General features: G+C 46.3%; 3 protein-coding genes across 3 annotated transcripts; all 3 read right to left on the reverse strand.

Annotated features, from left to right (window-relative positions):
- Positions 1-5,572: 5,572 nt before the first annotated feature.
- On the reverse strand, positions 5,573-9,394 carry AFUA_6G09470 (uncharacterized protein; the record flags this gene model as incomplete). The annotated part of the gene is made up of 1 exon (XM_077805045.1): positions 5,573-9,394. One exon carries the CDS (start codon positions 9,392-9,394, stop codon positions 5,573-5,575), a length of 3,822 nt encoding a protein of 1,273 aa, XP_077661178.1.
- A 7,254-nt stretch (positions 9,395-16,648) lies between these two features.
- Positions 16,649-17,721, reverse strand: AFUA_6G09500 (J domain-containing protein). The gene is made up of 2 exons (XM_745746.2): positions 17,286-17,721; positions 16,649-17,217 (listed from the first exon to the last, which is right to left on the reverse strand). The coding sequence occupies exons 1-2, from the start codon at positions 17,442-17,444 to the stop codon at positions 16,651-16,653; spliced, it is 726 nt and encodes a 241-aa protein (XP_750839.1). The 5' UTR covers positions 17,445-17,721; the 3' UTR covers positions 16,649-16,650.
- A 1,007-nt stretch (positions 17,722-18,728) lies between these two features.
- Positions 18,729-19,829, reverse strand: AFUA_6G09505 (SRPBCC family protein). Its single transcript, XM_077805046.1, has 2 exons — positions 19,344-19,829; positions 18,729-19,261 (listed from the first exon to the last, which is right to left on the reverse strand). Exons 1-2 carry the CDS (start codon positions 19,614-19,616, stop codon positions 19,037-19,039), a joined length of 498 nt encoding a protein of 165 aa, XP_077661179.1. The 5' UTR covers positions 19,617-19,829; the 3' UTR covers positions 18,729-19,036.
- Between the last annotated feature and the right edge of the window lie 1,327 nt (positions 19,830-21,156).

Below are 21,156 nucleotides of genomic sequence, written 5' to 3' on the forward strand. Positions count from 1 at the left end.
AATCACCATGCCCTGTACAAGCTACTAGGATCCGCCTGAGAAGGTGGCGCGGGAGGTATAGCTCATCAGGGCACCTGGGGGAGGAGGTGATGCAAAGATCTTAGTAGGGCTGCGGGGCTATAGCTTACTAGTGCTTCTGTAGGCCAGAGATCATAGCAGTCTTTATTTAATGCTTAAGCAAGGCAAAAGAATGTTTTTAGGAGATAGGGGGTTCTAAGGCAGCTCCCTCTTTCGCGGCTTAATCAGCTGCTTTATTCCCAGGGACTTTCACATGCCCAGGGACCCAGCAGATACGTACAGAGCCCCTGTTAGTGTAGGGGAACCTCTCCTGCTCAAGCCAGGTCAAGGCCAGGGTTCGGAAGGTCTCAAAAATTTCTTGGGATGAGCCTGCAAAGGGTGAGAGCAGGTAAGTAGCTACTTCTAGGTTATCTAGGCAGACCTAGAGGTTAGTAGCAAAGCGTGCAGTATAATACTGCATGGCTGCTTTTATACTAGCAAGAGCTGCTTCTGCTTCAGCATCAAAAACCTCTTTATTTAGCCTGAGAGAAAACAATGATTGGAGACATAGTCTTTCTATCTGGTATAGAGCAAAGCCAGCACCTGCCATTCTGTTAGGCAATTTAGACCTGTCTGTAAAGACTTTCATATCAGTGTTTAGGAGAGAGGAGTAAAAGTCTTGGAAGTTGGTAGCTGCCTGCTCCTTGGATAGTCTGTTAGGTGCCTTTATTTGTAGTTGAGCATCCGCCCGTGCCTCCCTTGGGAGCCAAGGGGGATATTGCAGTGGGTTTATCTGCTCTGATACTGGTAGGGCTAGTACTCAGTGTGCAAAACAGCTAGTTACCCAGCCAGTCTGTGCAATTTTTGCTGCCCTCCTGCGCAGGGGATGGTAAGGGTCTAGGCAACAAACATAGATCGCGGCCGATGTAGCTATATAATTAAGCTTAATTTCTGCTGGTAGGAGCCCTGATTCTCAGTATAAAGCAGGCAAGGGAGTTGTGTGGTAGATAGGGAGAATTGCTCTAGCACCTGTCTGTATAACCTTAGCTATCTTATTAAGTTGCCCCTGGACCTGGTTTGAGATAGAGCCTGCACAGGGGCAGGGGCATAAGCAACCTGGCCACCAGGTTTCTGCGCTAAAGTAGGCTTTCCAGAGCACACAGGCTATCACTGCCTGTCGCATGAGATAGGGCTTGATTCCCTGGACTGTGTTCCCAAGGCCATGGAGGGCATTTGCAACTATCAGAGCCTTTGAGGTTGTCTCCCTGACATAGTACTTAAAGCTAAGCTTCTTGTCAAAGAGGACCCCCAGCTAACGCAGGTAAGGGCGAGTTGTATTCTCAGAGACTGTGACTGGGCCTGCTATGATGCTTAGTGTATGGCTTGGATCCTGGTTAGCCTTATGGCGTGAGAAATAGATCAGTTCATATTTATCTAGTGTGAAGGTGATCCCCTCCGTAGCAGCCCAGTCAAGGGCTTCTTGTAGGGAGTTGGATAGGCTTTAGCAGTTTGCCTTAATAGACAGTGAGATTGCCAGGATAGCTCCATCATCCGCGTATCCAAACCTGGACTTTGGAACTCTAAGCCAGAATAAGGGGGCTAGATAGAGTATAAATAGAATAGGGGATACTAGTGAACCTTATGGCAGGCCGCAGAGTATTTCTGTTGCTAGTCCTATTTCACTATTAATGCGGATTTGTACTACTCACCCTGTGACAAAGGAGGCTACTTAGTGAGCTAGGTTATTAGGCCAGCCCTGTGAGCGTAGTCGATGGATAAGTCTCTCAGAAAGGACTCTATCAAAGGCTCCCTTTACATCAAAGGTGAGGAGTGAGGCTGTTAGCCTTTGGTTAAGGGCCTGTTCTGCATCATAGAGCAAGGATGTAGTTAGATTAGTTGCTAAGCAGAGAGGCAGGGCCCCAAACTATTAACTAGCCAGGACTCTGTACTAGATAGCAATCCATGCTATGTTCTGGGTAATTAGTCTCTTAAGGCCTTTGCCCAGTACTGACAGGAGGGCAATAGGCCTATATGACCTAGGGCTAGACCAGTTAGACTTATTTGGTTTTTGGATTATTACTAGAACTGCGTGTTGAAAGCACTTTGGATAATAGCCAGTTTAAAGGCAACCCTAATAGAGTGCAAGGACTCTATCTTTGATCAGGGGCCATGCCACCTTGATTATACAAGTGGGTAGCTCATCAGCCCCAGGGGTTATATTCCCTGCTTGTAGGACTGACTTCTTAACTTGGGCCATAGTTACATCAGGGAATGGCAGTGAGCTAGATGGGACTGCTGGCGTATCTAGCGGGATGTCTCCTGCTTCAGTGGTATTTTAAAGAAGGTTCTGGGATATGATATCCCGCTTCTCTTGTAAGGCTACCGCTGGGGGGCTGTCTGATCTCAAAGGGTCCTTAAGTAGGGGGCTGTGGTAGGAGCCTGTTAACTTATGCCATCTTAACATATCAAACACCTCCTTGCTCTCAGTTACTGCGCTAATCTTGTCTCTCCAGTACTGTTCTTAGGCTCACTGCGTTACCTGCCAGAAGTCTTTCTGTGTGCAGAGTCCTGCCTGGTAGTCTTATAATGCCTCCTTGCACATGGTATTCCACTATCATTGGCCTCCTCCTTGGGGTATTGACTTGTTTGCAGAGGCTGTGTATGAGCTGTAGATAGCTGCAGTAATTCTATTTGCAAGATAGTCTAGTTTATCTTCATTCTCTGCCGAGCTCCTGACGTTGGCTATATTAGAGGCGAGAAGTGTAAGGAAGCGGGTGTGGTCTAGTATGTTAAATCTTAGTCTTTGCAGAGTTTCTACAGGTCCCTGTTCCCACGGCAGGTTCGTAAGAAGTAGGCGATGATCTGAGGTGGCGTCTAGATGATATGCAACCCTGGTACTGGCTCCTATAAGGGTTAGGGAGCTAGAGACAAAGGCAAGGTCCAGGACGTTGCCTTTGTTATATATAGGGATATTAATCTCAGAGGTAAGCAGTAGTCCAAGCCTGTCAAGCCATTCTGTAAATGATTCTGTGAAGATAGTAGGTGTGTGCTGGAGTAAGGGCTGCTATCTGTGGTAGTGTAGGTTGAAGTCACTAATAAGCAGGGTAGGCAGAGAGAAGTAGGACTCCAGTAAGGAAGTAAGAGTTCTTGCTGCTTTACCCACCTGTTTTGCACCAGCAGGAGCATTATATATATTAAATATCAAGGCAGATTATCCTGAGCACGAGATCTGGAGTAGAAGAAGGTCTGAGAGGGTCTCTTAGCTTATTGAGTTAGGGCGGAGTTGGGAGGCTCAGATGCCATTTTTCTAACAAATGTAGGTAAGAACTCAAGGGATGCTACTTATCTCCCAAGAATTAGTTGGGGAGAAGCACTCATAAGATGGGTGCCTTTTTGTGATCTTTTGAGTTAGGTCTCTGTAAATGTAGGGCTCCTGTATAAGGATAATGTCAATATGGTTGGAGTATGCCTGGGAGAGGGTAATTTCATAGGCTTCTGGTATACGGCCAACATTCAGCTAGAGTATAGCGATAGACTCCTTCCTTGGGTGATTTTGGTACTTTATATTTGTTTGTTCATCAGAACTTCAAAGCTGTTTTGTGGCTTAGGAGATATAAAGCGGACTGCTCTGGCTGTGACCGGGGGAGAGTCTAAAGGCTCCTGTGGCGGGGGGGTAGCCGTGCGGAAGGGGAAGGGTGAAGGGCGGCTGTTCATAGCCATGATTTGATCCTGGGAAGGCTCTAGGACTTGCATGCAGTACTGTCTCTCTAGGCGTGCCTTAGCAAGCTCTAGGGAGCTAGTCTTGCGAATCTTGGCTTGCTGGGCCTTTGTGCATTAAGTGCCTGCCTTGCTAGGTTGCAGGAGGCATTGCTCATAGTCAGCCGGGTGGGGGCTATGGCAGTGTAGGCACCTTGGAGGGCAGGTGTGGGGAGGTTGGGTACTACATCTATTGCTATGGCCCTCCTCAGTATGCTGGGTAGAGCTGCAAAGTTAACACTAGGGCTGGCAAGCGCAGGATCTAGCATTATGCCACTTCCAGCAGCAGTTGCACTGTATAATCTTTGTCTTTCTTACTAGCAGCTAAGCATTAGTAATCATGTCAAACAAGGAGAGTCGTACTAGAAGGTTGGCCTTGCTGTCCTCTAGGAAGTTGATAAACCAGCTAGATGAGATAGTGTTGGGGTTAGCGGCACTTGTAGCAGTCTTAGTAATAGAGACTAGGTTAAGGCCTATAGCTTCAGTAATCTCTGAAGACAAGATTTCAGGGTTAATGGGGATCATGGAGTATTGGCTGCCAGTAAGTCGGCCAACCTTCCTAGGTACATTAGTTACTTGATAAGAGATCCAGTGGGAACTCCGTTCGATCTGGCAGTCTTTAAAGAAGGCGGCTATGGCTTCCTTTTAGGCCTCTAGGGCTGGGAGGGCTTCAGTAGAGCCTGGCAGAAGAGCAAGTCCAGTTTTAATAGATTGGACGCCCTTGAGAAGCTTTCTATTAGTGCCCAGATAGGATTGCAGGCTAGTATGTATAGCAAATGCATCCATGCTCTTAGCAAGATAGTTCTCTAGAAGGCGCACAAAGAGTCAGTTGTCAGGAGGTGGCAGCTTTATAGCTAACCTATCAGTCTTAGTATTACTATATGTTTTCTTCATGGCAGTATTGTTCCTAGCTAGGGGACTTCTAGTGACAGTCGCGTATGTGGACTGGGCAAGACCGGAGGGGGGATGAGAAGGGGGAGGTGAGGGGGGGAAGGAAGCAGGGCCATGGGCAGGGGCAGGGGTAGGGGTGAGGGGGAGGGGGGCATTGGTCAAGGGCACGCCGCTAATGTAGGCATTGAAGTGTTGTTGGGCTATATTAGCCAGGTCATTGCTAAGGGCCGTGAGCGCTCCTAGCTGGCGGGGCGTGAGGCCAGTATTCTGGCGTCGGTGATCATCAAGGAAGGCTGCTATGGGACTAAAGATTTTCTGTCCCTCAAGAGCTCTAGCAGTGGCTGAGGTGGTTGTCTCCTGTAGTGCAGCCTGTAGAGGGCCACTAGGTTAGTTGTTATGTCGTGCCATGTTATTAACACGTTGAGACGCGTGGTGGTTGCTGGGCGGGTGTCAGGCAGTGAGCGGAGGGGGAGCTGTCCCTTATCCTAGGCAGGGCGCCTGGATTGAGAGCCTGATCTGAGAATTCAATAGAGTATGGCCTTCCTGGGTGAGAAGGCTGTGACGCGTGTGTAGCTCATGTAGCTCTGAGGCGTGTGTGTGTGTGTGTGTGTGTGTATGTATTTTACGGCCGTGGCTCGTGACTTGCACGTTTTCCACTATCCCCAATCGGGGCAAAGGCCGCCAGGGGGTGAGCCCTGGGTGTCTCTAACTATTGCTAGTTCTATGTACAAACAAGAGACTTTGGCGCGTTCGCATAGCTGCCTCAGTCATGGGGAAGGTCTGCTATAGTAGGTTAAATTGCGATGCCAGCTGCATGGATCCATCTCCGCACTATGATCCGCCAATTCTCCGCGTCTCTGCTTTCCCCCCTCCTCTTTTTTTTTTTTTTTTTTTTTTTTTTTTTTTTTTAAAGAAGGATTGTATTGTCTCAGGCGTGCTCAGGCAGGGGCCGTCTTGGACAGATATCATCAAAGAACCGAGTCTGTGATAGCCAGGCAGCCAGCTTTGCTGCACCTTTTGCAGTTCCCAGAAGGAAGGGAATCATCTCGGAGGGGGGCCCTAGGGGTTGGGGTAGGCGTCTCTTAACTATTCGGCAGAAGAAGAAGTGCACTGGAGACTTCCTGGCTCCGCACCGGCAATGAAGATGGGCGTCTTCATGGTTGAACCGCTCATGATAGTCTGCAAAATCACCATGCCCTGTACGAGCTGCTAGGATCCGCCCGAGAAGGTGGCGCGGGAGGCGTAGCTCATCAGGGCACCTGGGGGAGGAGGTGATGCAAAGATCTTGGTAGGGCTGCGGGGCCACGGCTTGCCAGTGCTTCTGTAGGCCAGAGATCATGGCAGCCTTTGTTTGACGCTTAAGCGAGGCAAAAGAATGTTTTTGGGAGATAGGGGGTTCTAAGGCAGCTCCCTCTTTCGCGGCTTGATCAGCTGCTTCATTCCCAGGGACTTTCGCATGCCCAGGGACCCAGCAGATACGTACGGAGCCCCCGTCAGTGTAGGGGAACCTCTCCCGCTCAAGCCAGGTCGAGGCCAGGGTTCGGACGGTCTCGAAAATTTCTTGGGATGAGCCTGCAAAGGGCGAGAGCAGGCGAGTGGCCACTTCCAGGTTATCTAGGCAGACCCAGAGGTTAGTAGCAAAGCGTGCAGTATGATACTGCATGGCTGCTTTTATACCAGCGAGAGCTGCTTCTGCTTCGGCATCAAAAAGCTCTTTATTTAGCCCGAGAGAAAACGATGATTGGAGACATAGTCTTCCTGTCTGGTATAGAGCAAAGCCAGCACCTGCCATTCCGTTAGGCAATTTAGACCCGTCTGTAAAGACTTTCATATCAGTGTTTGGGAGAGAGGAGTAAAAGTCTTGGAAGTTGGTAGCTGCCTGCTCCTTGGATAGTCCGTTAGGTGCCTTTATTCGCAGTTGAGCATCCGCCCGTGCCTCCCTTGGGAGCCAAGGGGGATATTGCAGCGGGTTTATCTGCTCTGATTCTGGTAGGGCTAGTACTCGGCGTGCAAAACGGCTAGTTGCCCAGCCAGTCTGTGCAATTTTTGCTGCCCTCCTGCGCAGGGGATGGTAAGGGTCTAGGCGACGAACACGGATCGCGGCCGATGTAGCTATATGATCAAGCTCAATTTCTGCTGGTAGGAGCCCTGATTCCCGGTATAAAGCAGGCAAGGGAGTTGTGCGGTAGATAGGGAGAATTGCTCTAGCACCTGTCTGTATAACCTTAGCTATCTTATCAAGTTGCCCCTGGACCTGGTTTGAGATAGAGCCTGCACGGGGGCAGGGGCGCGAGCGACCTGGCCACCAGGTTTCTGCGCCAAAGTAGGCTTTCCGGAGCACACAGGCTATCACCGCCTGTCGCATGAGATAGGGCTTGATTCCCCGGACTGTGTTCCCGAGGCCACGGAGGGCATTTGCAACTGTCAGAGCCTTTGAGGTTGTCTCCCTGACATGGTACTTGAAGCTGAGCTTCTTGTCAAAGAGGACCCCCAGCCAACGCAGGTAAGGGCGAGTTGTATTCTCGGAGACTGTGACCGGGCCTGCTACGATGCTTGGTGTGTGGCTTGGATCCTGGTCAGCCTTGCGGCGTGAGAAATGGATCAGTTCATATTTATCTGGCGCGAAGGTGATCCCCTCCGTAGCGGCCCAGTCAAGGGCTTCTTGTAGGGAGTTGGATAGGCTTTGGCAGTTCGCCTCAATAGACGGTGAGATTGCCAGGATAGCTCCATCGTCCGCGTATCCAAACCTGGACTTTGGAACTCCAAGCCAGAATAAGGGGGCTAGATAGAGCATAAATAGAATAGGGGATACTGGTGAACCTTGTGGCAGGCCGCAGAGTATTTCTGTTGCTGGTCCTATTTCACCGTCAATGCGGATTTGTACCACTCGCCCTGTGACAAAGGAGGCTACCCAGCGAGCTAGGTTATCAGGCCAGCCCTGTGAGCGCAGTCGATGGATAAGTCTCCCAGGAAGGACTCCATCAAAGGCTCCCTTTACATCAAAGGTGAGGAGTGAGGCTGTTAGCCTTTGGTTAAGGGCCTGTTCTGCATCATGGAGCAAGGATGTAGTCAGATCAGTTGCTGAGCGGAGAGGCAGGGCCCCAAACTGTTGACTAGCCAGGACTCTGTACTGGATAGCAATCCATGCCATGTTCCGGGCAATTAGTCTCTCGAGGCCTTTGCCCAGTACTGACAGGAGGGCAATAGGCCTATATGACCTAGGGCTAGACCAGTTAGACTTATTTGGTTTTTGGATTATTGCTAGAACTGCGTGTCGAAAGCACTTTGGATGATAGCCAGTTCGAAGGCAACCCTGATAGAGTGCAAGGACTCTGTCTTTGATCAGGGGCCATGCCACCTTGATTATACCAGTGGGTAGCTCGTCAGCCCCAGGGGTTGTATTCCCTGCTTGTAGGACTGACTTCTCGACTTGGGCCATGGTTACATCAGGGAATGGCAGTGAGCTAGATGGGACTGCTGGCGTATCCAGCGGGATGTCTCCTGCTTCAGCGGTATTTTGAAGAAGGTTCCGGGATATGATATCCCGCTTCTCTTGTAAGGCTACCGCTGGGGGGCTGTCCGGTCTCAAAGGGTCCTTAAGTGGGGGGCTGCGGTAGGAGCCTGTTGACTTATGCCATCTTGATATATCAAACACCTCCTTGCTCTCGGTTACCGCGCTGATCTTGTCTCTCCAATACTGTTCTCGGGCTCGCCGCGTTACCCGCCGGAAGTCTTTCTGTGTGCAGAGTCCTGCCCGGTAGTCTTGTAATGCCTCCTTGCACGTGGTATTCCACCATCGTTGGCCTCCCCCTTGGGGTATTGACTTGTTTGCAGAGGCTGTGTATGAGCTGTGGATGGCTGCAGTAATTCCATTTGCAAGATAGTCTAGTTCATCTTCATTCTCTGCTGAGCTCCTGACGTTGGCTATATTAGAGGCGAGAAGTGTGAGGAAGCGGGTGTGGTCTAGTGTGTCAAATCTTAGTCTTTGCGGAGTTTCCACAGGTCCCTGTTCCCACGGCAGGTTCGTAAGAAGTGGGCGATGATCCGAGGTGGCGTCTAGATGATGTGCAACCCTGGTACTGGCTCCTATGAGGGTTGGGGAGCTAGAGACAAAGGCAAGGTCCAGGACGTTGCCTTTGTCATGTGTAGGGATATCAATCTCAGAGGTAAGCAGTAGTCCAAGCCTGTCAAGCCATTCTGTGAATGATTCTGCGAAGGTAGTGGGTGCGTGCTGGAGTGAGGGCTGCCATCTGTGGTGGTGTAGGTTGAAGTCACCAGCAAGCAGGGTAGGCAGAGAGAAGTAGGACTCCAGCAAGGAAGTAAGAGTTCTCGCTGCTTCACCCGCCCGTTTTGCGCCAGCAGGAGCATTATATATATTAAATATCAAGGCAGATTGTCCTGAGCACGAGGAGATCTGGAGTAGAAGAAGGTCTGAGAGGGTCTCTTGGCTTATTGAGTCAGGGCGGAGTTGGGAGGCTCGGATGCCATTTTTCCGACGAATGTAGGTAAGAACTCGAGGGATGCCACTTATCTCCCAAGAATCAGTTGGGGAGAAGCACTCGTAAGATGGGTGCCTTTTTGTGATCTTTCGAGTCAGGTCTCTGTAAATGTAGGGCTCCTGTATAAGGATAATGTCGATGTGGTTGGAGTATGCCTGGGAGAGGGCAATTTCATGGGCTTCTGGTATACGGCCAACGTTCAGCTGGAGTATAGCGATAGACTCCTTCCTTGGGTGATTTTGGTACTTCATATTTGTTCGTTCATCAGAACTTCAAAGCTGTTTTGTGGCTTAGGAGATACGAAGCGGACTGCTCTGGCTGTGACCGGGGGAGAGTCTAAAGGCTCCTGTGGCGGGGGGGTAGCCGTGCGGAAGGGGAAGGGTGAAGGGCGGCTGTTCATAGCCATGATTTGGTCCTGGGAAGGCTCTGGGACTTGCATGCAGCACTGTCTCTCTAGGCGTGCCTTGGCAAGCTCTAGGGAGCTAGTCTTGCGAATCTCGGCTTGCTGGGCCTTTGTGCATCAAGTGCCTGCCTTGCTAGGTCGCAGGAGGCATTGCTCATAGTCAGCCGGGTGGGGGCCATGGCAGTGTAGGCACCTTGGAGGGCAGGTGTGGGGAGGTTGGGTACTACATCTATTGCTATGGCCCTCCTCAGTATGCTGGGTAGAGCTGCAAAGTTAACACTAGGGCTGGCAAGCGCAGGATCTAGCGTTATGCCACTTCCAGCAGCGGTTGCACTGTACAATCTTTGTCTTTCTTACTAGCAGCTGAGCATTGGTGATCATGCCAAACAAGGAGAGTCGTACTGGAAGGTTGGCCTTGCTGTCCTCCGGGAAGTTGATAAACCAGCTGGACGAGATAGTGTTGGGGTTAGCGGCACTTGTAGCAGTCTCAGTAATAGAGACTGGGTTAAGGCCTATAGCTTCAGTGATCTCTGAAGACAAGATTTCAGGGTTAACGGGGATCATGGAGTATTGGCTGCCAGTAAGTCGGCCAACCTTCCTGGGTACATTGGTCACTCGATAAGAGATCCAGCGGGAACTCCGTTCGATCTGGCAGTCTTTAAAGAAGGCGGCTATGGCTTCCTTTTGGGCCTCTAGGGCTGGGAGGGCTTCAGTAGAGACTGGCAGAAGAGCGAGTCCAGTTTTGATAGATTGGACGCCCTTGAGAAGCTTTCCATTAGTGCCCAGATGGGATCGCAGGCTAGTATGTATAGCAAATGCATCCATGCTCTTGGCAAGATGGTTCTCCGGAAGGCGCACAAAGAGTCGGTTGTCAGGAGGTGGCAGCTTTGTAGCTAACCTATCAGTCTTAGTATTACTGTATGTTTTCTTTGTGGCAGCATTGTTCCTAGCTGGGGGACTTCTGGTGACAGTCGCGTATGTGGACTGGGCAAGACCGGAGGGGGGACGAGAAGGGGGAGGTGAGGGGGGGAAGGAAGCAGGGCCATGGGCAGGGGCAGGGGCAGGGGTGAGGGGGAGGGGGGCATTGGTCAAGGGCACGCCGCTGATGTAGGCATTGAAGTGTTGTTGGGCTATATTAGCCAGGTCATTGCTAAGGGCCGTGAGCGCTCCTAGCTGGCGGGGCGTGAGGCCAGCATTCTGGCGTCGGTGATCATCAAGGAAGGCTGCTATGGGACTAAAGATTTTCTGTCCCTCGAGAGCTCTAGCAGTGGCTGAGGTGGTTGTTTCCTGTAGTGCAGCCTGTAGAGGGCCACCAGGTTGGTTGTTATGTCGTGCCATGTTATTGACGCGTCGAGACGCGTGGTGGTTGCTGGGCGGGTGTCAGGCAGTGAGCGGAGGGGGAGCTGTCCCTTATCCTAGGCAGGGCGCCTGGATTGAGAGCCTGATCTGAGAATTCAATAGAGTATGGCCTTCCTGGGTGAGAAGGCTGTGCGTCCGTTGTGTAGCTCAGAGGCCTCTAAGTAAGTTACGGGATTGTGCGGTGAAGATATTCCCAAGGTCACATGATTCCTTCCTAGCGATGCTAACTCCTATCTGCGGCAGCACCGTGACAGTATTATAATAATTAGTTCTTGCAGTCAATTAACCTTCCTAATTATTATGTAAGCTAAACTATATTAGATTACTTATATAGTAGTATATGCAAAGTAAAGATCTCTTCTACTAGCATATTCAGTCAGTAAACTAGCAGTATGTTTAAAGACTGATTTACTAGCTAACTATGACTTCATCTTTAACCTACTAGATAAATCAACCTTGAATAGAGCCACTATATACGCGTATATAGTTAACTATAAGTTCTCCTTTATCAAAGTCCGCAACGAAACACCCACTCTAATTATAGTCACTTGTCATGCTCACATAGGGACTATCTCTAATACTAACTTTGTCACTGCTTACTAAGTTAGTAAGGATACTATTCTATTAGCTGAGCTGTTGGAGTCTAAACTATTAGAATTCAAGTCTACTAAGTTAAGTCACCCTTCCTCTAGATACCGCGAACATATTAAATATTAACTTAAATATGCTTACTAACTGACGGCTGAACCCAAATCCCTACTAACTATTTCACCCAACTATGACAACTAGATAGTCTTACCTAATAGTATTACTATATATGGCAAAGGCCCTAAAACTAACCGACTTACTAAAGTACTTATAAGCTTTAATATCTAGGGCGATGATGGCTCCACAGCCCGTATTCCCAAGGAAGAATAGATAGAGGTTCCCTTGAAGAAAGGATGGGAAAACTGTCTTCCTAAACTACATGTCTATCATATTAGTCCCAAAGATTATGAATGCATTGATTGCATGTTTAACCCTCTATATAAAGCTGGCAAACTCAGTCCTGCTACTAGTTATACCCCTTTAGCATATCTAGTCTTTATTATATGGAAAATTATCACTGATTAGAACAGCTAAACTAAAGAAAAGGGACGTGTGGTCATTGACTTATGTGGTGTTAATAAGGAAGTTATTCTAGATCTATACCCTATCCTAATATAAGAAGACATCATTAATATAGTTCATGGTTGCTGTTATATTATAGTTATTAATACCTGTTAATTCTTCTACCAGTAGCTAGTAAAGCAATCACATTGAAACTGTCTTGCTATCATCAGCTATTACAGCCAGAAGATATTTAATATTATAATTATAGGATTTATTAATTCTGTTCTATATATCTAATAATAAATAGATTGACTCCTGAATGACCTTGAGTTCACCAGAACCTATGTTGATGATATTATTATTACCTCTATAATATTTGATAAGTATCTAAATCACCTCAGCACTGTCCTACAGTGCTTGTAAGATATCAGTATCTAATTAGAACTAACTAAAGCATTCATTAGATTCCTAAGTGTTCAGCTATTAGGACAATGTGTAGATGCCCTAGGTCTGTCTACTCCTGAAGAAAAGCTTACTGCTATTTATACCTTAGAATTCCTACGCAACCTCAAGCAACTAGAATACTATCTAGGTCTTACTAGATGCTTCTACCACTATATTAATAAGTATGCCTATATTATTAAGCCTTTGTAGGAACGCAAGACGCGTATGCTTAAGGGTAGCCCTCTAAAAGGACCTAAGCACTGTGTATTTACTACTAGCAAGGCAATCAATGCTCCTACTAATTGTGAGACTGAAGTATTCTATTAGTTGTAATCTATATTTAACAGTCCGCTTTTCCATGCCTATTTCAACCCCCTTAGGCGCTTGTACGCCGACCTCAACGCATCATATAAAGGTTTTGGTATTATGGCATATCATATTTAGATCAACAACCACTATACTAATCTTTTAATTCTGCCCGCGCGTATAGTTATTTAACCCATCTTATTCCTTAGTCAAATGCTTACCAGTGCTGAATTATGGTACTAGCTAACTAAGTTAGAAATATCCTATCTTATATGGGCTCTCTAGAAGCTCTACTATATAATTAAATCATCCTGTTAACTAACAGTTATCTATACTAACTATGCTTCTACTGTTGGTATTTCCACGCAAACCTCTATAAATACTATTATACTTGAATGGTTAAACCTATGGTTAATTTATGTATTTTAATATATTTAGTAGTTTAGACTGCAGGTGTTTCACTAGCCTAGTAAATTAAATATAGTCATAGACACACTGTCCTGTCTTATAATAAAATAAAATAAGAACATTAAGTATAATAAACCTGATCTCGACTCTATTGATGCTTACTTTACTAACTATAGGTATACTGCGTTGTCTATCCAACTATCTACCTAGCTTAAGAAACACATAATAGAAGGGTACTGCGATGATTCACGGACTACACACATTATTAAGGTCCTCTGTAATAACTAAACATCTAACTTACCTACCATCCTACCCTACTGATTGGATGATGATGGACTCCTCTATATAATAAAACATTACTTGATTAGCAAGGAAATCACTAAGAAACCTTGGATCTATATTCTACGTCCCCTTGTAAAGGACATGTTCTGGTTGATCCATGACAAACAGAATTATTAAGGCATTGATAAGTGCCTGGCTTTACTTAATGGGTTTATGCTGTACCAAGGCTGCTATATGCTATGTTAGTATATTAAACACTGTCCAGTTTGTTTGCAGAATAAGATCCATTATTATAAGCTATATAGAAGCCTCTAACCCCTGCAGGTCCCGCCTGCTCTGTTTGAGATTATTACTATAGATTTTATCATGGGCTTACCTAATGATAATGGCTATGATTAACTGTTAGTTGTTGTTGACAAATTCAGTAAATATATTAGTCTCATCCCTAGTAAATTAACATAGACTACTTAGGAATGGGGATCTAGCGTCTTGTAGTATTTCTAGGAATATAATTAGGGAATGCCCTATTTCTTTATCTCTAATTATGATTCTATCTTCATAAGCAAGTTCTAGAAAGGCTATTTCACCGTGCTAAAAGTATGCTGGCTGTACTTAGTAGCATTCCACCCATAGACTAATAGTTAGACTAAACATATTATCCAAGTTATTGAAGTTATATTGTGCCATTCCTATACTACTACTAAATGACCTGATCTGTTCCGCTGGATGATGGATCTACTAAGTATCATCTCTATAATCAATAGGTTACTAAATGAATCTATAAAGGCTACTCCGCACTAACTGCTCTTTAGTATTAACCTCTACTAACTATAGCAGCTACTAAAGTAATTTGTTAAGCAAGACTTCTCAGTATAACTTAATACTAAAGAATCCATGAAGTACACATCCATACGCATGAAAGAGATCTACGATTGGAATTATAAACTAATTAAATTCCGCGTTAGTGATTAGGTCTATGTCCAACTGCACTATGGCTATTCCCTACTAACTAAGTAAGCTAATTATAAGCTCTAATTGCAGAATGCTGGACCGTTCCGCGTATTAGAATGCATTGGAAGACTTGCCTACTGTATTAAACTACCCTCTATATAGAAGATCTATCTGGTTTTATCCATCGCCTACCTTGAACCTGCGCCGGCTACCCCTAATCTATTCCACTGTGAGTTACCAAAGCCTCCCATGGTCGTCGATGCTGAGGTCTACCCTAGTGAGAATGATATATATAAAGTTGAATGCTTGCTAGACAAGCATACTGTTTAGTGTGGATGCAAACATACCCCTTATGTGGAATACCTTGTGCGGTGGAAGGGATATGGACTGGAAGATAACTAATAGGTTTGTAAAGATGATCTTCAAGGTTCTCTTAAACTCATTGAGGCATTTAAACATAACTATCCTATGTAATGCTAGCAGGCTGGTTTTACAGCAGAGGATGTTGCTTTTCATTAGCCCCCTATAATGTCGCATAGCGTACGCTAATCCATGTATTGCTTATCTATGTATCTAATGGCCTATGGTTTATCTGTCCTGTTGCGCAGTTGGTTCCTTTGCTGAACCGTACTGTTATCTAAGATGGGTAGACAGATAGCCCCATCTTATGAGAATACAATCAACTTACCATTCAAATCGTGTTGGTCTGCCACAATAGGCTAGTTTTTATACTATTAAATTAGTCTTAATATCTAGATATATCTTTTTATTAGGTAATTTACTTATCTCTTAGTATTTAAAATAGCAGACTAGTATTACTCTCTTATTAACTAAATTAGAATATATTACTATAGCTCTTATAGCTTAAGAAGTAATCTAGCTTATACTAATTTTATCTAAACTCTCTATCCTTAATAAGGTCTATTATTACTTTTCTGTATATATTCACACTGATAATTAAAAGGCTTAATTATTAAGCTATAATATAGAGTATTATACTTAGACTAAGTATATTAATATTAGATATTACTTTCTTTATTAAGAGGTTATAGCTAGTAAATTAGAGTATCTATATATACTAACTACTAAGTAGGTAGCTAATAGCCTTACTAAGCCCCTAGTAAAGAATAAATTTATATAGTTTATTAAATAGCTAGGAATAGTTAATCTACTAGAGACTATTATACCTTCCTAATTAGGTAATAAGTTAAGTATATATGCTAACTTTAGCTTGGAGTAAGGGGGGTATAAATACTACTCTCTTACCTATATTTCCTAAATAGGCTTAGTACCTAGACATCTCACCTTAATAGCTCATGTAAATATCTTTATTTCTCTCTCTTAGCTAGCGAAGATAGTCAGAATCAAGTCACTCATACTATTCTCACTCACACCAGACCAGGAAATCGGCCGGAAGAGAGACTGGAAAGAAAGGATGACTTTTAGTTACTTGCATTCAAAACAGATTGGTGACAAAGGATGGGTTCAGTTGATACTCACTGTCATCATAGGCGTATGGCAGTTTTATCGTCTCCGCTAGCTTGGCAGACATAGCCGTTTGGAGGAGTCCGGGATGCACATTGTGAAGAGCACTTGCGGGTTCTCGGCGGCAAAGGAGTCTAAGAGCTGGACGGCGGCCATCTTGTAGCCGTCCATAAAAGCAGCCGAATCTTGGTTCATGATCGGGCACATCCTAATGGGCATATCAGAAAACTTGGTACGGTTTGCCTCTCAACTATGCTGAATGCTGGACATTCCTAAAGGGGATAATGAACGTACAATGAGCATGGTAGCAGCGGAAGCGACATGTCAAGCTGCATGGAATGGGCTATCCTCATGAATTGTCCAGTGGATATATGTATCGTTAGCAGGTCGATCATTAATAGAATTCTTATGTATGCGTCTAGTGGGCTTGTGGGAACATGAAAAGTCGGTCTTTTGACAGGTACGCCTACACTATTATGACACGACGCTTGTTTAAATGCTTCCAGGTATGCATGGTAGTCACGGCTGGGTGACTGAGAATGAGCTCAGCCATTGATTATCTCCGAGATTATTTCCATCTGCATCAAGACAGCTGGCAAGCTGGTCTGTCATTCTCCCAAGTGCACAACAGTAATAATCTGACTGCTTACTTGTTGACTTTACTTATGAGTCAGCTCATTGCTATGCAGCACTAAGCTTGAGCGCCACAACTTTTTCTTTATCCAATGCTATGTAATACTCTTCCATCATACTTGAATAGGCAATATCAGGAATGTGTTAAAGATCCCAGATATTAGATCCACGGAAATGGCCAGACCTTAAATTGTCCTGTTGGTAACACAGTTCACGCCATTCCTCCTCTATCCTCCGTCGTTCTACTTCAATCGACCGTTCTTTAGAGGACAGAGTTTGGATCTGTTCCTTGAAATGCTGAACGTCCTTCGTTTTGAGATCGATGTTCAAGTCCTTGGCGCGGCGTTTTCCAATAATACTAAGGAGCATATTCTCTCGTCGTTGCTTCTGTCGTGTAAATGCTGCCGCTCTGCCTGGCATAAAGGAGCACAGATAGAGCCACCATGTCTCCTCTGTAGCCCTTTCTTTCATGATCCGTTCTTTCTCTCCTTTCAGACTGTCTCTCTCCACATGCAGTCGTATCAAGTCCTTGTTTGCGTTGTATAACGAGATTTCAAGGCCCCGGCGTTCATCCTTGAGTTTCTGAAGCTCTCCGTCCAGTTCTGCTATTTTTTGATTCTTTATTTTTTGGTGACGTATTGTTGATTCATATATTCGGTCATATTCTCGACGTCTATCGACATCTCGGAGCTGCTCATACGCAGCGTTGAGCTGAGTATAACCGCGTCAGTGACGACGCAGGCTTCTAAAAGAGAGGAAAAGCTCGGAGTCAGGCTTACTAGTTGAAATTCAGCTGTTGCTTTGGGCTCATTTCTTCGTCGATCTGGATGCTTGACCAGAGCCAATCTTTTGTATGCCGACTTGATGGAAGCCGGGTCCGCGGACTGGGGAATCCCGAGAATCGCGTAATAATCATGAAGGACTGTGCTGGGGAGCATCTGTAAGCCAGACCGGTTGAATGAGAAGAGACAATATCACTATAAGGCTTTGATGAAGGCAAGCGGATCGGTTCGCTAAGTGGAGTTGGACGAAGATGAGATGAAGTCGGAGAACAACGCTGAGGTGTCAATGCATCAATAAGACAAATTTGCTTTGTGCACATAAATGAGCGCCTCCATTGTCAGCCTTGTCCCTATATCGTCTGGTTGAAGGTTCAATTATCTGCCTTGGTGTAGAATTTCAAAGAAAATAGAGGAAGGGGGGCAGTGAAATGATAGGTTACAATCAACCCTTCTTGTTCCTTAAAGCGCGGCGCTACTTGATAATGGAGCTCTACACGCCTTTTGCCTCCTTTAATCCCCTGCACACTGCGGCACTGCCATATGCAATCAAAGCCAATAGTACATTTGGTTTTGATCTACTATGTCATATGATATGGTCTCCTCTCAGATCGTCTCTCGTCCAAAATTGGATGTAGAACATTAGTGCCTTCTCAGCCTCGCTCACCCCACACGCTGAGTTTCGGTTGATTTCACTCTGTAAGATAAAAAGGAGGGATAACCTATTTCATTCATCTCTGTCATCTACGCTACATTTCATTGTTTTGAGTATCGCCCTGAATGTCTTGAGAATGCTTGCGGCCAAACTCAGGTCGAAGAAGAACAAGAGCAAACTTCCTGAACCATAACAGGGTCATAGTTAGAGCGCAATAGACCTAATGGGTAAAATTATGTAGCTATATGAGGAGGCTCAAGCAGAATATCCCGTGTGCGAGCAAAATCTTAAGGCCCTTCAAGATCAGATGTCTGCGCGGATTACTGCATGGCCTGCGTTCGATCGGGAGCAGATAGACGGACAACAACCCCCTCTGCTGGAAGAGAAAGGTTTCTACGAACTATGAGCAGTTTTATGATCAGTTCAGTGGGTTTTGACACGTGGTCTACTCTCTCTGGCACGCGTTTGACGGATACTCATCTGCAGCAGCCAAGTCGTCTATCAAGCTATGCTGAGATTAGACCCACAGGCGGACGAAGCTCATGACATGGTCCGGACGTTACTCCTAAGCGATACTATATTGACGATAATCAGCTCTTCTGGGCCGCATACATATATATAGGACCATAAGTTCCGCTTCATATTTCAGAGACGTAGTGTAAGAAGGTGGTGTTCTAGGCAGCTGCTATCCACAATACCAAAAGGTTACAATGGTGATAGGTCTAGAACATGCTTATAAACCCGAGGGAGTGATCCAATCTAGGGCGCAGCCCCATGAGAGCACTGAATCCGAACTGCTACAAACTTGGCGATGGATTGGATTCTAGCAGTTTGGTTATGCAACTCTACTACGAAGGCCGAGTTCAACAAGAATACTCCAGAGCTAGAAACATCGTGGTCTTGTAAAAGATGGATCATTATCACCAACGCTTGCATCGAATGTAGTGGTGGGTTTATGTTGGACATCAGGCTGTTGGTACAGCTGCCGTTCCCTAGATGCAAGTTTTATCTTCTTGTCTCCCCCCTCGCAAGGCGGTTAGCAGTACTCGAAGCCGGCTAGATCTCGAGGGTCGAGTTGCTCGAGTTGCTCTTGATGTCATAGGATGCCTTTCTCAGCCATTGCCATCAACGTTTTGATAGTTCCTTGAACCGAAGCCTTGGCTATTTCAAAATGTTCTTCTTCTGCCCTTTGTGCTTCAGCTGTACCGGCCTCGATATCTGGCAATATCCACTTATACGTAAAAGTGAGATAGAGTGATTGGTCGGGCCCAACAGAGACAATATTTTGTACTTCTGAGCCGTTTGGCAGCGTGAAGTGAGTCTAAAGAACGCAGAGGGGGGTGTAAGCGAGTGAGTTGGCGGATGGCAGAGCTAGTCCTAACGGTACGGCGATTTCTGCTTACCCAGATGGGCCTGTGTAATATGCATTCCTCTCTGACATATTGTCCTGCCATTGGCGATTGTCGAAGGTCCGTAGCAACGTGTGCTTCCCTTAAAATATATGCCCCATGGTCCCTCTCCTCGATAACACGGCAGTCATCAATAGCGGGAATAAACTCCTGCGGACGCCGGACTTTTAACTCTAGTCCTTTCCAGACCTGTTCCTGAGTGAGAGTCCGGATGGAAGGGTTAGGACCATGGACTGGTTCTGTGTAGGCTAGGTTGAGAGTTATCATATCCGAGAGGGAAAAGAAAATATGTGGGAAAAGAGCATAGTGTCCTGGAAGTGGTGAATTGTATCAATTTATGTCCTACAAGCAGGCACGGATGCAGCCGGCTGTTGGATAATACAACAGCAAGAGATTATACCTCAGCGCAAGTCTCCCATAACATGAGGCCAATCGGATGTCACGGATCCCATTCTAGTGTGATAAAATATCGCACTTAGCATTTGCGGGGACGCTGATTGCATTTGGTGCGGGCCTACTGTATTTACTCTCATTTTGAGAGTCGTATGACCAGGTCTAGATGTGTTGCAGTCTGGAGAGTGTGTGCCCTAACCTCCAAGAAGTCGCCAAATTCGAAGCCATCCATCACGGCCCGGCGTGAACATATGCCAAAAAGACAGACTCGCCAGACGACTATTCGTCGTACTAATAATCATATCCTAGATCAGTGCTCGACTTCTCGGTAGCGACCATTCTCGAGACCAGTGGCCTCCTGTGTCGATGTCTTTCGGCGAAGACTAGAATTGTTTTGTATCGACCCAGCCAGGTGTCGGCCAGCACCGCTGCTGGGATGGCTACGAGATTTTCCCCAGCCGTCATGGCGCTCACAATATTGGTTGCCGTCGCTTCACGCCGGCCGAGTACGCCGGGAATCTTGCTAGAAAAGTATGCTGGATGTAATTGTCGGCTAAGCTATCATAATTCCTTGGCCGGCTACTGGATCGGTTGCCTGGTGATTAAGTTACAAAGCATAAAAAGGAAGATAGTGAAAACGGTTTAACGTTCCCTTGGAGGAGAGAGGTGGAGGCTATGAGCCCTATAAGACAGCTTACGCTAGATGGATGGGGTACTTTGAATGCTGGTCTTCGCCCTACCACAGTTACCCGGCTGCGATACATGGTAGCAATGTTGCGAGAGCAGGTGGTGGAACTGTCCCTGGGGCAGGGCTTGGTTGATTCAGACAGAATGAGCTCCAGTAGGATGATAGACGACCTCTCTCTCATTATGGTGAAAGCTAATATGCTGGTAGGGCTACCTATCAAGAGTGTAAGCAATTGTGGGACAGAGGCCCTAGGTAGTGAGTTCCATTACAGCAAGCACTGCTGGACGTCTTTAAGCCCGTATCATACCGTAATATGTCTGGTCATCCATCTGGAACACTCCACACTGTGTGTCAGGTTGAGTGCATCCGTTGCAATGGCCTGCCCGACGCCATGACAGATCTTCTGGACTCGGCCATGCAGATTATCTCGGCAGTCATGGACTTTGTAAAGTACTGTGATCAAGAAGACAGCATCCGCCAGCAGTACACATGGATTGTAAGCCCCTGTAACCTGTCTCTGATCCAGCTTCAGATGCCTAACCTGTCAGGATCAACTTTTCTCTTCTATACTCTCCAGCAGCAGGTGTTGTTGCAACTCCACCCCATCACTGTACAGTGTTTAGCTTGCCACTACCATGTTCCATCCCGCGGTCGAATTTATCCGTGATCTATGCCTCCTTTGTTCGAAAGTGGTAGCACACTGTCTAGTGCCGCACATCAGGCATG

The sequence above is a fragment of the Aspergillus fumigatus genome, chromosome 6, assembly GCF_000002655.1.
Source record: "Aspergillus fumigatus Af293 chromosome 6, whole genome shotgun sequence".
Taxonomy (NCBI): Eukaryota; Fungi; Ascomycota; class Eurotiomycetes; order Eurotiales; family Aspergillaceae; genus Aspergillus; species Aspergillus fumigatus.

Bases quoted from the DNA above. Each gene is read 5' to 3' on its own strand.
- AFUA_6G09505 (XM_077805046.1), bottom strand. From the start codon at position 19,616: ATGATAACTCTCAACCTAGCCTACACAGAACCAGTCCATGGTCCTAAC. The intron at 19,262-19,343 runs GTAAGCAGAAAT...TGCGTTCTTTAG, and splicing joins TATTACACAGGCCCATCTGG to ACTCACTTCACGCTGCCAAA.
- AFUA_6G09500 (XM_745746.2), bottom strand. From the start codon at position 17,444: ATGCTCCCCAGCACAGTCCTTCATGATTATTACGCGATTCTCGGGATT. The intron at 17,218-17,285 runs GTAAGCCTGACT...GGTTATACTCAG, and splicing joins CAACAGCTGAATTTCAACTA to CTCAACGCTGCGTATGAGCA.